Genomic DNA, 16984 nt, shown 5'->3' on the forward strand with positions numbered 1-16984 from the left:
TAGATCTGTAACTTGTAAAGCATAAAATCCACCTTTATTCCTAGGCCACAGAAATTGCCATCATACAATTGTGCTAAATGCAGTTGTTATTGACTATTTGTGGTATAAGAACTGATGTGAGTTGTGATGAGATCACAACTTAAGTCTCACTGATTTTAAAAAAATTTTTAAAAAAAAAAACTGAAACAAGGGGGCTTTTAATAGATCGTCCCTTCAAAGGGACTTTGAAGGTGGTTCTGTCCCTACGTTACAAGCAGCTTCATTCCTAAACAACAGCAGTTTCGCTATTCAATTACTCTTGGCATAATTGGAATCTGAGCCAGCTACATCTTCAAGGATCTCCTATAAAATCTGCTTTATTTATCTCAAAGTAGGCAGTTTTTGTTCCTTTGGGAATATAGGTCACTCGATCCACTTCACCACCTCCATTGCTAGGTTTCTGGAAGTGAATTTCAATCACGTCTTCCACATTCTCCTCATCTTTCTGTTCTGCGTTGATTCCCGTTAACAATACAGTTTTCCTGGAAGTTCCTGAAAACATCTGGCACACACACAAAAAAAGCATACCACATGTTACCTCCATAGTCCTCTTTAGAGAAAGCTAATATTGAAAGCACCGTCACTAAGAGATAACTACACCCTTTCATTATTTATTTATTTATTACTGATTACAACGTAAATACACTGTTCAAGAACCAACAAAATGTGAGGCTGGGCATGGCAGCTGCACCCCACATGCCCTTTCTAAAATACTCATGTATTACAGGAGTACAGCAGGGAAAGGCTGGGAAATGAACCATTTGCTCCCCTGCTGTGATCCTAATGAAAACAAGATTGGCAAGGAATCTCCATCCAGGTCACAGCACATTTTCCCTTTTGAGTCTAATGTGAACATCAGCATGTTTCTTCTTCTTACTACTCTATTCTGAGCCGCTGCAGACACTCAAGCTATGTTTGCAAACAAACAAAGCTTTTGTTGTTCAGTTGCTAAGTCATGTCCCAACTGTTTGCGAACCTATGGACCATGGCACGCCAGCCCCTCCCCCCCATCCTCTACTGTCTCCTAGAGACTGCCCAGATTCATGTTCTTTGCATTAATGACTCCATCTAACCATCTCATCCTCTGCCGCCTTCTCCTTTTGCCTTCAATTTCTCCCAACATCAGGGTCTTTGCCAAAGAGCCTGCTCTTCTCATCTAAGCTTCAGTATCTGTCCTTCTAAAGAACAGTCAGGGTGGATTTCTTTTAGGATCGACTGAATTTGATCACCTTGCAGTCCAAGGGACTCTCAAGAGTATTCTCCAACATCACATTTCGAAAGCAATAAACAAAGCCAAAAAGTCACATTCTTATTTCCCATTGGATGGATACCACTGACCATGTTACTGTTCACGATACTGCCTGAACTTCACACTATTACGTTGCTCATGTATGAAAACCTGATCTTGTAATCTATGTCAAACCCTGGGTACAACTCCCATTTCCAGAATCCCAAAATGATGGCCATTTTTGGTTTAGGAAGTAGTAACCTACAAAGCACTCTCCTTCTTCACTCGCAACAAGAGGCTCTTTAGTTCCTCTTCACTTTCTGCCATTAGAGTGGTATCATCTGCATATCTTAGGTTGTTGATGTTTCTTCCAGCAATCTTAATTCCAACTTTTGATTCATCTAACCCTGCCTTTCTCATGATGTGCTCTGCATATAAGTTAAATAGGCAAGGCGACAGTATACAGCCTTGCCGGACTCCTTTCCCAATTTTGAACCAATCAGTGGTTACGTGTCCAGTTCTCACTGTTGCTTCTTGGCCCGCATATAGGTTTCTCAAGAGACAAATAAGATGGTCTGGTATGCCCATCTCGTTAAGGACTTGCCACAGTTTGTTATGATCCACACAATCAAAGGCTTTAGCATAGTCAATGAAGCAGAAGTAGATTTTTTTCTGGAACTCTCTAGCTTTCTCCATGATCCAGCGTATGTTAGCAATTTGATCTCTAGTTCCTCTGCCTCTTCGAAATCCTGCCTGTACTTCTGGTAGTTCTCGATCCACATACTGCTGGAGTCTAGCTTGTAGAATTTTAAGCATAACTTTACTAGCATGAGAAATGAGTGCAATGGTGCGATAGTTTGAACATTCTTTGGCACTGCCTTTCTTTGGAATTGGAATGTAAACTGATCTTTTCCAATCCTGTGGCCACAGTTGAGTTTTCCAAATTTGCTGGCAAATTTTACTGAAGAAGGAGAGTGCAAAACCTGGGTTGAAACTAAACATTAAGAAAACCAAGATCATGGCATCCGGCCCTCTCAATTCCTGGCAAATAGATGGGGAAGAAATGGAGGTAGTGACAGATTTTATTTTCCTGGGCTCCAAGATCACTGCAGATGGGGACTGTAGCCAAGAAATTAAAAGACGCTTGCTCCTTGGGAGGAAAGTCATGGCAAATCTAGACAGCACACTAAAAAGCAGAGACATCACCCTGTCAACAAAAGTGCGTATAGTCAAGGCTATGGTCTTCCCAGTTGCAATGTATGGCAGTGAAAGCTGGACCATAAGAAAGGCTGAGCACCAAAGAATTGAAGCCTTTGAACTATGGTGCTGGAGAAGACTCCTGCGAGTCCCTTGGACTGCAAGGCGATCAAACCGGTCAGTCCTAGAGGAGATCAACCCTGACTGCTCTTTAGAAGGCCAGATCCTGAAGCTAAAACTCAAATACTTTGGCCACCTAATGAGAAGGAAGGACTCACTGGAGAAGAGCCTAATGCTGGGAAAGATTGAGGGCAATAGAAGAACGGGACGACAGAGAATGAGGTGGCTGGACAGAGTCACTGAAGCAGTAGGCGTGAGCTTAAATGGACTCCAGAAGATGGTAGAGGACAGGAAGGCCTGGAGGAACATTGTCCATAGGGTCGTGATGGGTCGGACACGACTTCGCAACTAACAACAACAACAACCTACAAAGCCTGGTTAAAGAACAGCGTGTGGCAGAAAGTACAATGGTATAGTCAGATATTAATATTTAACTTAATTCAATAGGCAACACAGACCAAACTTCAATAAATGGAAGAAAACAAAGACCTAACCGTTATCAAACCACCATAAGTGCTTGATAGTATTGGCCCAGCCATATCTATAGTGTAAAACTTGAGATGATCAGTAGATGGCAGTAAAGAGGTTTTATGTTACTTAAAACCCATCTAGCGATTTACCAGATTTTTGCTGGTAAATGGTTGATATTATTGATGTAAGCAGATTTAACTTCATTCTACATACATTTAATATGAAGAACTCAGTTCTATTGTTTACCCACAGAACACATTTTCCAGCTGCTGGAAATACAATGTATACCTTATTTGGAAAGTAGGGGAATAATTTATTAACTATTACAAAGACTATAAATCTTATTCCAAAGGAAGTCCCTTTGAACTCAATGACTCATATCAACTGCAGTTTTAATTTAATGTATCACGCTCTATCAACCCAGCCACTAGTATGGAAAGTCTGGATTAGATTTCTCCATCACTGCCCGTCAGGGCATGTACCCCTCTATCGTATGGGGATCACTGCATATATGTTGCATTTATATTTCTGCAAATATTAACGTTCTGACTAGGGAGCTCTCAAACAGCAAAGCACAGAACACGAAGTCGAATCAAACAATCAGCACACAGGATGTGCACCTCCACAGTGCACAATTGGGATTTGGGAGGTGTGCGCATCAGCCGGTCTGCAATCATTTGCAACCTACACTTACCCATCACTACCTTCACAGTGTAGTTATGCGGCAACACCTACGTGCAGTTGTGGGCAACTCTAAATCAAGTTTAAAATCAATGATACAATGTGATATATAAGTCTGCTTTACTGTGGTTTATTATTTATGATTATAATAACCCACAGCTTAGCACAACAGGTTCATTCAGCTGCTGAATTATCTGCCATGCTTGATTATTCTCCCATTAAATAAAATTATTATTATTATTATTATTATTATTATTATTATTATTATTATTATTATTATTATTATTATTTATTATTATTATTATTTATTATTATTATTATTATTATTATTTACCTGAACATTTTTCACATTGCTTTTTTTGACAAGTGAAACAGTGAGAGGATGAGTCTTTCCAAACACACTGATACAGGGTTGTTCATACCTTATTAGTTTATTAAGAGCTAGAATAAAAAAAATAATATATGAAGGTCCACACCTGAAAAGGACAGGTTAAAATTTAAATAAATTAAAACCTAAGTATTAGAGTTCCACATATACTTTAAATAGTGTAGATACTTATTTAGGAAGAACTAGTTTTCCATTAACTATGGGACATAAAGTTGTTTATTTCAATGTAAGCCACCAGTGGAACAGACTATAAGACAACTATAGGAATAAAATATTCATCACAAGCCTTTGTTTCCAGCATAATAATACTGTAGTGCAATTCTAGATAGGTCTACCTATTGAAATGTAACATTAACAGAAAAATTTTGTGTAGCACTTGCTTTCAAGAGTTACACTTTCTCCTTAAATTGGCTTTCTCCAACCTGGTACCTACCTTCAGATAAAACAGATTACAATGTTCTACGTTCATTAGCCAGATGGTAACAGCTGTGGTAATGTGCTTTCTAAAACATCTGGAAAGAATAAGTTATAGAACGCTACTTGGCATTCTAAGTGAAGAAAATGGCATAGTGCAACTATTGAAAAGTACCAATGAAAGAGAATGCATATAGCTCAGGGATGTACATTCAAATGTAGAGAATAAAAAAATTTTGCATCCAAAGACCTGCTTACAGAATGAGCAATACTTGCTGATAAGACTGGAAATGCTATAACAATGGCCTGGCTGGGTGCAAGTGAAATATTTGAGACAGAATGATGGAGAATACTGTATAGTTTAAAAATAGGGTGATCTTCAGGAAATGCATTCTTCCCAGTCAGCCTTAAAAGTCATCTTATATAGTGATCCGTGTGCTTTCTAGCCCAAAACTACGTTGGACTTGGGACAAGGTTTCAGTAACTAGTTTCTGCTAAGAAAGGGCTGGGCAATTAATTTTCCCAAAGGGCCACATGAGAAGCTGGAACTGTGAAGGTGCGTAGGCATGCATGCATGCATACACATACAAAAATTGGGGGGGGGAATAGCAGTCATCTTCAAAATAAAAACAACACAGTTGAATTGCACGCATGGCAAACTTATTTATATTTGACTTCTAATTTCCAATTGACCTCACGTGGTCCAGACAGGGACAGTCAATGGGAATCATGTGGCCTCCGTTCTAAAACTATGTGCTTGAAGTTAAGAGAGGAATGTTGATCTACAAACAAGGCGGACTACAGACCACATCCTAAAAATGAATAGGCAGAGTAATTCAGAAATTACCTATAGGCTGAGAAAAGGTAATGATGGCCTTTTGTAAGAGTTGATCATAAAATATATTCTGAATTTCACCCAGTTTCGCTTTGCAGAAAAGGAGCTCCAATTTGTCTTTCATCCATTCCTCAGCAATGTTTACATTTGGGATGTCAGAAACACAAATCTCCCTTTGAAGGATCTTAACATGAATCTGGAAAAACAATACAAGCCAGTGTCAAAAGTATGGACATAAAAATACATAGGTGCAACTATTCAAAACATGGTATGATCAGAGCACAATTTCTGGTAGGGAAGAACAATTTCTCATTATCTATGCTAGCGTTCCTTCCAAGGTACTCTCCCAGAGTTCTTTGCTCACATTGGCTGGAAATTTGGGACTTATGGACAAGAGAACACCAAGCTGGGAAAGGCTGAACTATACAAAGCATACAAATTAACTACAACAGTCAAGAGTTAAATTATTCCTCAAGATTTTAAGAAAGAAATGTAACAGTTGGATTGAGACAGTGGGAAGATTTGTACAACAAACTAAGCTAAAATTGTAGTTACTCAGCAAAGCATAATGCAACTATAGCTCAATGTGATAAGTATGCCCAGTGAACAGATAGGGAAATTAGCACAATTTTCCCCCTCCAGACCCTGTAACACATTAGCATTAAATATACAGTGATTTATTCAACAAACTGTCATTAAACCATGGAATTTCCATCTACAATATGTGTTAAAATCAAAGTTGGCCACAAGAGCTGACTTTGAAAATACTAGCAGAGGCAGACATGATTAATGCCATCAAAACCGTAGGTTAGAGTGGGAAGTAAAAAAAATAGGCTGAAATAAGGCAGTGGGAATCCATTTCTATATCGTTGCCAAGAAGATAAATCCTTGATAGTCCAATGAAATTTAGTCAATAAGCCTGTATGCTTCTTCTTTATAATAAAGACCAGAGAATGTTCATAAAATGGTCTTTAAATTAGGCCTACAGAATATCTTTGCCAATAAGCTTTCAATCCAATGGTTGGCCAACAGAACATAGTATCAGAATGCAGTTATGTCTGTTATGTATTTTTGGTTGAATTAGTATGAACATCTGGAAAGGTACATATCTGGGGGAAAAAATGAAAATTCTAAGAAAAAGCTTGTGATTAGGAAAAAGAAGGGAGAACCCCTTCAGCCTACATGTACTATATCCCAACCATGAGAGTCTTTGTAGGGTTAAGCAAAGCCAATTGAACTAAGGCTGTCTATGAGTGGAGGTCCAGTTACCAGTATAGAATAGTTCACATTATTTCGATATATTTTTTCTTTCATGATGATGCCATTACCTTAAATGTTGTTCCTGTCTCCAAAGCAACAGGGCAGGCTTTCAAAGCAATCTCCTTATTTTCCAGGTTGATGATATGGTTATGTTTTCTAATCAGCTGCTGAGCAACTGAAGAACAACACATTAACAGGTTTCCATGCTGAACATTGACTAAATAGTTCAACTTCACATTAGACATGTAGTCATATTAATCAACAACTGTGAGGAAAGCCATGGTTTCAACAATGACTTTTTTTTACATGGGATTTTGTTGACAAGTATTGCTGCTAGTTTTGCAGTTTCCCAACTCAAACATAATATCACCCCTACAATTACAAAGTTTGGTCAAAGTTTCTTGCCAAGGAAAACAGGATAACAGATCCCTGAAGGAAGTATTCTCAAAAAGGTTGTTTTTCCATTCTTGCATTGAGTACTGATAGATCCAGTAACAACTCAGAATATTCATGATTCAGCATTTGGTGCAAGGTTATTTTTTATTGGCATTGACATCTCTCACCACAGCACTGGCTAGTTCACATATTGTGTGCTATGCAATAATGGGATCTAATTTGGTTTAGTTTTCTGAATCCAACCCAACTTGTAAGTTATGGTAAGCTGGCCAACAGCCAGCTTTAAGGTCCCTTTTCATTGACTCTCTATTTGGATCATCATCTGACTTGGGCCAAAATGTTAACTGTTAACTAGACTTAACATAATCTAAAAAACAAAGATTTTAATTTTATTTTTTTTAAAAAAAGGATCTTGCCATATGACTATATATTTTGCCATTTTCCCCCAAACAGTAAATATATTTATTGCTTGTTTTCCTTTTAATTCTTATACGATAGTCTTATCCAATTGTAAGGCACCTAGTCATGTGACAGTAAGATTGGCAACAAATTAATTAATTTTAAAAATGGAAGAGCAGCTTCTTGACAGAAAAAGAGTCTTCCTCTTGTTCAAAGCTTGGCGTGATGTGTGAACCCAATCATTCATAGATACCGGTAATTCACTTTTAGGCAAGCCCTAGCTTATCTGATATGTGAACTCAACCGCAGCTAGTTCATCTACAAGAAGGCTGGTAAGAGATCAGGACCTTAAAGAACATCAAATTAAAAATTACCTTCTGTATTGTTTTCACAGTAGAATTTTAAACATCAAAATGTATTAAAATAAATTCATGTGGAAGATAATATTTGAACCGACCCTAAAATTTTCTTGTCTGAAAATGAAGAGTTTACTTAACATGACCTCCCTTATTTAAAAAATAAGGAACTATATCATTTAAGTATCATCTAAAGAGCTGTGGTAGCACAGTCTTTAGAACAGAGTATTGCAGGCTAATACTTGCATTCCCACTGCTAGGAGTTTGATCCTGACAGGCTCAACGTTGACTCAGCCTTCCATCCTTCTGAGGTTGATAAAATGAGGACCCAGATTGTTGGGGGCAATATGCTGACTCTACAAACTGCTTAGAGAGGGCTGTAAAATCACTACGCAGCTATGTAAGTCAGAGTGCTATTGTTATTGCTATAATATACACCTCATACCAGATTCTTCTTCAAACTGAATGAGAGCTTCTCCTTGGTTCACTGTGAGTGGGATTTTTGTAGCTAGGTGAAAACAGCAGGAGAAGTTAGTGTAGTCATCTTCATTCTTGGTATCCTCCAGGTGCACAAACTTCATTTTTTTTTTAAGTAGGCATTGCTGAAGCTGAAATTTGAGTAACAATACAGGAGAGGGCAACTTTTAAGACAAAAGAATGTTAAGTAAACATATTCTTTATCTACTAGTTTTAGTGACCCATAAGACCATAAAGAAGCTTTTGTCAGATTCTTTTTCCACCATCTCCTATTTGTCATTGCACTGTTTACTCTTTGAGGGATTTGGGGAAGATTTACACAACAATCTTCTATCAAAAATCAGCAGGAAATCAAGTCAATTACTTGCCAATTTGCTGAATAATTTCAAAAGAGAAACTAGAAGCTACATGTTGTCTCTTAAGATATCCAAACATGCTTCAAGGTTTAAAAACTTGAATCCTGGATTCATCTGAGGCTGAATAGTTGCACTAGTACAGGGGTCGGCAACCTCGGCTCTTTTATGACTCGTGGACTTCAACTCCCAGAATTCCTGAGCCAGCATAGCTGGCTCAGGAATTCTGGGAGTTGAAGTCCACGAGTCATAAAAGAGCCGAGGTTGCCGACCCCTGCACTAGTACAATACATTAGTAAGAAAGTGAAAGCAATTACTGCAATGAAGCAGCTAGTCTGTATCTATTTACTTGGGGAAAAGACCTCTAGAATTCAGTGAGATTTCTATAGAGTTTATTAGGTCATAGATTTATGGAACAAAAATTGTGCAATGGGATAAAATTGCTAAAGATTCTAATTGTTTGTAAACCACAAATTCCCTGGAAGGGCAAAGGCATTGTTTCTTTTTTTTTAATTGAAAAGTTTTAAAATACATTTTATCTTTAACAATCCCCCCCTCCCCCCACCCCTACCTATCCCTCCCTGCCCCTCCCCACCATTTCCCCCTCCCCCCCCCCCCGACTTCCCAGAGCTAAGTACAAGGTATAAAAAACAAAGAACAATCATAAACCTCCATATGCTAACAACAATAAACTCTTAAATCTATCACTCTCTAGCTCATATAAGATAACTACAAACAATATTAATATTACATATATAAAAAAAAGAAAAAAGAAAAAAGAAAGGAAGACTTATTCAAATGCTAAATGAAACTTTTTAGTCCCATATTTGTTCTGGATATAATCAATCCATTTTTTCCACTCCATAATATAACGTTCTTGCGAATGATCTTTCAAGTAGGCCGAGATCTTTGCCATTTCCGCCAGGTCAGAAACCTTTAGAGTCCATTCTTCTATAGTCGGCAGTTCCTCCTTCTTCCAATATTCACCTATTAAAAGTCTTGCTGCTGTAACTAAATTCAACATCAACTTAGTGTCCACAACAGTAGCATCTGTAATTATGCCCAACAAAAACAATTGCGGACAAAACTTTATCCTTTGCTTGAAGATCTTCTGCATATTCCACCAAATTTTTATCCAAAAAGCCTTAACCTTTTTGCAGGTCCACCATATGTGAAAATATGTTGCATCTTCGCCACCACACCTCCAACATTTGGGCTGATAGTTCGGATACATACTTGCAAGCTTTTTAGGATCTAAATGCCATCTATAAAACATTTTATAAAAGTTCTCTCTTAAGTTTTGAGCTTGTGTAAATTTTACGTTCCTCACCCAGATCTTTTCCCACATGTCCATTGTAATAACTTCTTGGATATTCTGGGCCCATTTTATCATACAATCTTTAACAAGTTCTGTTTCTGAGTCAACTTCTATCAATGCAAGATATATCCGTTTGATATGTGCTGGACCCTGATTTCTAATTTGCTTTATCAAATTTTCGTCAGTCATTCCAAAACCAATTTTCTGATCTTCTTTCCACCTGGCCCGTAACTGAGTATATTGAAACCAAGTTTGAACAATCTTCTCATCTCGCAAGAAGTTATACGGCTTTAAACACCAGACATTTCTTTCCAAGCTTAAAATCTCCTTATACGTAGTCACATCATGTTTGAAGCCTACATTTATGTTTTCTATTGTGTGTTTTGGGATTGCCCACAACGGCATCTTGTAGTCTAACTTATGTCTATATTTCTTCCAAACTCTCAACAATGCCTGTCTTAAAATATGCACTTTAAACACATTATCTACCTTCTTATCATACAACAAATATGCATGCCAGCCAAATAACAAGTCATGGCCCTCAAGATTTAATAATCTCCCTTGTGTCAAATTAATCCAATCACTTATTCCTGATAACGCAGCAGCTTCATAATATAATTTAAGATTAGGCATTTTAAGACCACCTCTTTCACGAGTATCCTGCATAATCTTAAGTTTAACTCGTGGCCTTTTCCCTGCCCAAACAAATTTATTGATACCCCGTTGCCATTCTTCCAGATTAGAATCTTTTTTAAGGACTGGTATCATTTGAAATAAAAATAGAAATTTAGGCAGGACATTCATTTTCACTGCTGCAATTCTTCCCAGCAAAGACAATTGCAGTTTTTCCCAACTCTCCATTTCTTTTTGAATTTTCCCCCATAGCTTTTCATAGTTATTTTTATATAATTTTGTATTAGAGGGTGACAAAATCACCCCCAAATATTTGACCCTTTTAACAATCTCAAATCCAGTTAATCCTTGTAAAAGGGCCTAGGCATTGTTTCTTAAAGGATAAAGAATCACATCCTGCCATTTATGAAGTAAGTATTTTGGAACACCAAATCAACACCGTTGAAACTCCCACATGCACACCAACGCATTAATGCAAGAGTTTACCGAAAAACTACGGGTAAGTTCTCCACGTTTCACTTTCTTTGCTGCCAGATTCACCTTAAGGACCTCAATTTCCTTTCTCAGTTTACTATTTTGCTCACATATTAAGGAAAGCTGCTCCTGTGGAATGTGGAAAAAAAGACATTATCACCTAAGAATTGGTTTATGGATATTTTGAAAAAATATGTTGCAATTTTTTTTATTTTGCTAGGAAAGACAAAAATACTAGAGAGAATTTCTCTGAAGATGGGCTCCGATCCAGATTGGATCCTGCCACGTTATCCGGGGACACGTATATTCGCCTTCATTCATGACAAAATAATCTTGCTGGAAGTTGCAATGGCACTGAAAAAAGGGACTTATGACCATTTTTCACACATACAACCATTGCCGCATCCCCATGGTCACATGATCAAAACTCAGGCATTTGGCAACTGACTCATATTTACAACGGTTGCAATGTCCCAGAGGACATGTGATCACCTTTTGCGGCCTTTTGACAAGTAAAGTCAATGGGGAAACCAGATTCACTTAACAACTGTATTACTAGCTTAACAACTGCAGCGATTCACTTAACTGTGGCAAGAAATGTCATAAAATGGAGGAAAACTCACTTAACTGCCTTCCTTAGCAACAGAAATTTTGGGCTCTGTTGTGGTTGTAAGTCAGGGACTACCTGTACATGCTATCACACATTCCAGTCAAAAGTTTGGCAAGTTGGACTCCATATCGCTATTTAAACATTCACACTTCCCAGCATCGAGTTCTATTCTTAAAATGATGGAACGTGGATACATCCATTATTTACCTGCTGCTGCTTCTGTATCCTCATTCTTTCAGTTACTTGCTTATTACTCTGATCTTTTAGATCTGCCAGAGCCTTTTGCTTCATTTTTCTTTCCTCATCAAGGGCAAGTTTTGAAAGAAGGATTTCAATCTTTCGCTTTTCAATTTTTTCAAGCTTTTCCTGGGGAAATAAGAATCTGTTATTGCAGTTTCAGGATTTCCAATCAAATGGGACTAGCAGGGTTTGGAACAAAAAAAAAGCACAGACTCTTCTAGTCGATACAGTATGCATAGATAGCTCAACTATCATTGCTAAACATCAAAAGAGTTTATAAAAATTACCTTCCATTTTTCTAGTTCTGTCAGTAGTTCAGTCTCACTTGTAGATGTTTTTGAAATTTTATCTTCCGCCATAGTCTACAAAACCAACGAAAGGAAGTTTCTTTCCATTTTGCACCTAAAGCTGTTTTTTTTTACATTTCCAAGACTTTCATTTTTTTCTCAGACATGAAATTGAAATAAATTATGAATTGTTGGAATAATTTCCAAATTTTTAGCCAACCACTTTCAAAGTTTCATTAATCAATATTTTATTAGAACATTTCACCTAAGCAAATGAGTATTTTAAAATAAATATGAGAACAAGACTAGAAGCAACCAATTATTTCAGTTACAGGATGATAGTGAGCTGTTAAACGAAAGCAGTTAACAGCAGTTAGCCTTATGCTCCATAGTGCTTTACAGCACTCTCTGAACAATTTACAGTGTAAAAATATTGCCCCCCAACAATCTGGGTCCTCATTTTACCAATCTGTCAAAACACCTGTTTTAATGTTTTGCTCTCTTCCCCTGTGCTGTACTATGTATCGTATTAGGAAGCAAATTTATACACCTGCCCATGTCATAAATGTGATTCTGAGTGGCATACAACAAAACAGTTATATTTTATATATTTATATTTATATTTATTAAATTTTTATACCGCCCTTCTCCCAAAGGACTCAGGGCGGTGTACAGGGCAATAAATATCAAAATACAAAATACAAAAGTTAAAAAACATTAAATAATTATGCCCGATGTGATACGTTAGTTAAAATTCATATTAAAACCCCAAACCCCAAACCCATCAGACCAGGCCGGCTTGTTCAAATAAATAAGTTTTTAGATCACGTCGGAAGGAGCGAAGGTCGGGGGCCATCCGGAGCTCAACCGGTAAGCGGTTCCACAGGTCTGGCGCGCCCACAGAGAACGCTCTCCCCCTGGGGGCCACCAGTCGACATTCTCTAATCGGTGGCACCCTGAGGAGGCCCTCTCTGTGGGAGCGCACTGGACGGAGGGAAGTTGATGCTGAGAGCAGGTGTTGCCGTAGGTAATCCAGACCCATGCCATGTAGGGCTTTATAGGTCATTACCAGCACCTTGAATCTCACCCAGAGGGCAACTGGAAGCCAATGCAGCTCACGGAGCAGAGGTGTAACATGGGAGTATCGGGAGACCCCCAACACAAGTTAAAATAAATACCAACAACTATTAAAAACAATTAAACATAAGTAGAAACTAATATTGCAGAATGGGCCAACATTCTAAACACAATACAGATAGCCCTTGACTTACAACCATTCATTTAATGACCGTCTGAAATAACAACAGCACTAAAAAAAATTTTTTTTGAAACTTGAGACTATTGCATCCCCATGGTCACATGATCAAAATTCAGATACCTGGCTACTGGTTCATATTTGTAACAGTTGCCGTTGTCTCAGGGTCACATGATATCACCTTTTGCAACCTTCTGACAAGCTAAGTCAATGAGGAAGCGAGATTCACTTAACAACCATGGCAAGAAAGGTCATAAACCGGGTCAAAACGTACTTAACTATCTTGCTTAGCAATAGAAAATTTGGGCTCAATTGTAGTTGTAAGTCGAGGACTTCCTCTATAACCATCTTGCAGGCTCCCAGTTCCCATGGGATCCCTAAGGTTGCTGGAAAAAGACATGTTTGGTTTTCCAGAAGGCTGGTGGATGGATGCACCTGGGGGGAGGGGAAGAGGCAGAATGATTTTTCCAGAGGGTGAATACCACGGCAAAACCCCATCAACTCCTGGGAGTCCAGTCAGATATAACTCTTTAGCAATACACACACATTTTCATTCTTCCTCATATCAATTACTTTATGAACAACAAGGCAAAGGCAAAGATTACCACTACACAAAGCTTGTTTTATCATTTGATGAATGGTTGGCTAAGTTCACACCGCATACAAAGCTTGTAAACAAGCTGTCTCTAACATGGACGACCTACCCTACCACTATTTCCAACCAGCATGACAACAGGAAGTTGTCATCCCATCACATCTAAAAATCACTGGAAAATACTATTAAGCAGCACCATTGATCCAATCCTTCTGGCTGAGTATTTATTATTATTATTTTTGTAATTTTTGTATGTTTTGCCCCTAAAATCCAGTCAGGGGATGTAGATTTTCCTCACTTGTGCCTAGCCACAGCACAAACACTTTTACTACTGAAGCTTGATATTAGTAATATTGATATTAGTAGTGATACTTTGTAATCATTATATATATATATATATATATATATATATATATATATATATATATATATATATATATATATATATATATATATATATATATATATATATATATATATATATATATATATATATATATATATATATATATATATAGTGAATGGATTTTATTATGCTTAAGCTTGATATTAGTAATATTGATATTACTAATATCAAGCTTAAGCATAATAAAATCCCTTCACTACTGTGTTTGCCTACTATTCCTTTCATCTCATTCCCAGTCTGTGAACAAAGCAGGCTTAAATCTTCCTAGTTTTACCTGTAATCTCCCCCTCCCATGCCAACTCTGATAGAATTTGGTAGGCTACTGTGATAGGTAACATCTGATAGGCTCTGTGGCTGATTACTTAGGAAAGAAGGCAGAAGATTGGAATAACTGACCGAATAAGGATTGACAATGAGGGAAGACAGCCACATTATGTGCTGGGTAGTTTAAATAAGTTAAATGGGCAGAGAAAAGAGGTCCCCCAGAGTTTAAATCAACGGATATATCTCTACTTGCAAACTCCGCGTCATCTACAAAGTTTCCTCGGGTAAAACTCGACTTTTTGATCCGGTACGGAAATCTCTGCCAAATTTTTCTTTCAGGGCCTTTTTTCTGATTTCTAAGCTCCGGTAATAAAAATAAAAAAAAAATATCAGATGAATCCCTAATACTATTAATCGGGCCGAAGCTGCTTGGTTTTCGAAATCAGCGAAGTTGTATTGAGTGCTGGGCCAAAATTTAAACCACCGGGGGAAGTGAGCAGAGGAGCGCTTAATAACAATTACACCAGCACGAAGCGTGGATTGACTCTTGCGCCCCCTGTTAAGTTGCGTTATTTAATTGATTTAGGCTAGTTAAGTTACGCGCGTGCCAACCAGACCGAATAAAAGCGCCTAGGACGATCTCCAACCTAGGCTTTCGACCGGATCGTTTGCTTCTGTAGTAAAAAACAGCTCACCGCCGTCCTCCCCGGAGAAGCTTCACTTTCGCTTTCGAACTCCGCCAGCGGATTCTATTTGCTTGAGGGAACCGCAGTATGTTTGCACGCCGTCGCTAGCCAGGTGCTTTCCCACTCCGCTCTGCCCGCTTTCCAGCGGGACTGCCTTATTACGGAGGTCTTTCCGACGACAGGACAAGCCAAAGGGACTGCAAGATACTGAGAGGAATTCTCGCGAAAAAGAAAAAAGCCCCCCCTTTCCAAGAGCAAGAAACGAAAGTCGGAGCCTTGTTTGACTGGAGATCACGTGGAAGGAAGGAAGGAAGGAAGGCTGGCGGGCGGGAACGAGCGGCTATTGCCGGCAGCTGGGAAGTACGGTATCTCCCCTTGAGGCGAAAGAGGGAAGGCCACAGCCGCCCTCTGCCCGTGACCAAAGAGCATCTTGAGAGCCGCGATGCTTCTCACGTTTGCAGTGTTTACACGAGGCGGCGCCCAGCCTCGTTCTCGAGACTCGCGATCACCTTTCGAACCACCCGAAGCTGAAATAGGATTAGTTTAGCTCTGCGTGTAGGCTGTGTAAACTGATGAAGCTTCTTGCACGAGAAGCGAAACGTTTCCTTCTTCTTCGGGGAAACGAGCAGCCCCGTTGCCTTTTGACGGCGGCGGGGGGGGGGGGAGGGGAAAGCACCTTTGAGACAGCTATGACTTGGGGATAACTGAGCATCTCCACAATCAGTCTGTGGCTTAGAGCACTGTATAAATGGTCGGCAGTTTGGTGGGTCGAATCCCGAGTGCCGCGTAACAGAGTGAGCGCCTGTTACTCGTCCCAGCTTCTGCCAACCTAGCAGTTCGAAAGCACGTAAAAGTGCAAGTAGAAAAATAGGGACCACTAACAGCGTTCCGTGCGCCTTTGGCATCTAGTCATGCCGGCCACATGACCATGGACACATCCTCGGACAAGTGCTGGCTCTTCGGCTTTGAAACGGAGATGAGCACCGGCCCCTAGAGTCGGAAACGACTAGCACGAGAGAGGCTGTAAAGCGCTGTGAAGAAGCATATAAGTCTATGTGCTATGTGCTATTCTTATGAATCCAACTCAGGTTTAGTCAAACCTGACTGATTAAGCAAAACGATGGCTAGTGAGAGAAAGGAATCCGGTCAGCGTTTTTAATAACACGCTGCCATTTGTCAGCAGGCAAGCAGAGAAAAGCCAGAGAGCTTTCTAATTCTAACCTTTTTCCTAACGCAGGGCTTTTCAACCAGTGGTAGGGATACCACCTGTGGTACATCTGCACCTGGCAGGTGGTACGCGACCATCCTAAAGAAGTGGTGGCGGGGAAGGGCAATGAGCTGAACCGGTGGCAACAACGCACAAGCCTGAGCGAGAGATGGCTGGAGCTGCAGGGCTGTCAGGGCTCAGCGGAAGCGCCAGGATCAGCGCCAGGCTCCAGCTGGAGCTGGGTGCTGATCCTGGCACTTCTGAGCCCAGAAGAAGAAGCACTGATCAGCTGGAATGTTGCATCTCCAGGGTCTTGTGATTTACATTCAGATGCTTGGCTACTGATTCATATTTATGACAGTCACAGTATCCCAGGGTCATGTGAAGTGACCAAA

At 39.3% G+C, this 16984-nt stretch overlaps 1 protein-coding gene across 1 annotated transcript; it reads right to left on the minus strand.

The window, feature by feature from the left end:
- Positions 1-323: 323 nt before the first annotated feature.
- On the minus strand, positions 324-15774 carry NMI (N-myc and STAT interactor). Its single transcript, XM_081313470.1, has 9 exons — positions 15392-15774; positions 12177-12251; positions 11857-12015; positions 11052-11168; positions 8230-8392; positions 6702-6808; positions 5386-5569; positions 4071-4177; positions 324-541 (listed from the first exon to the last, which is right to left on the minus strand). The coding sequence occupies exons 2-9, from the start codon at positions 12246-12248 to the stop codon at positions 332-334; spliced, it is 1119 nt and encodes a 372-aa protein (XP_081169596.1). The 5' UTR covers positions 12249-12251; positions 15392-15774; the 3' UTR covers positions 324-331.
- Positions 15775-16984: the final 1210 nt, after the last annotated feature.

This window comes from Vipera berus, assembly GCF_964194415.1.
Source record: "Vipera berus genome assembly, chromosome: 1".
NCBI lineage: Eukaryota > Metazoa > Chordata > Lepidosauria > Squamata > Viperidae > Vipera > Vipera berus.

Coding starts and splice junctions, on each gene's coding strand:
- NMI (XM_081313470.1), bottom strand. CDS start 12,248: ATGGCGGAAGATAAAATTTCAAAAACATCTACAAGTGAGACTGAACTA. Junction 11,169..11,856: donor GGATACAGAAGCAGCAGCAG/GTAAATAATGGA, acceptor CACATTCCACAG/GAGCAGCTTTCCTTAATATG. Junction 4,178..5,385: donor TACCTTTTCTCAGCCTATAG/GTAATTTCTGAA, acceptor TTTTTATTCTAG/CTCTTAATAAACTAATAAGG.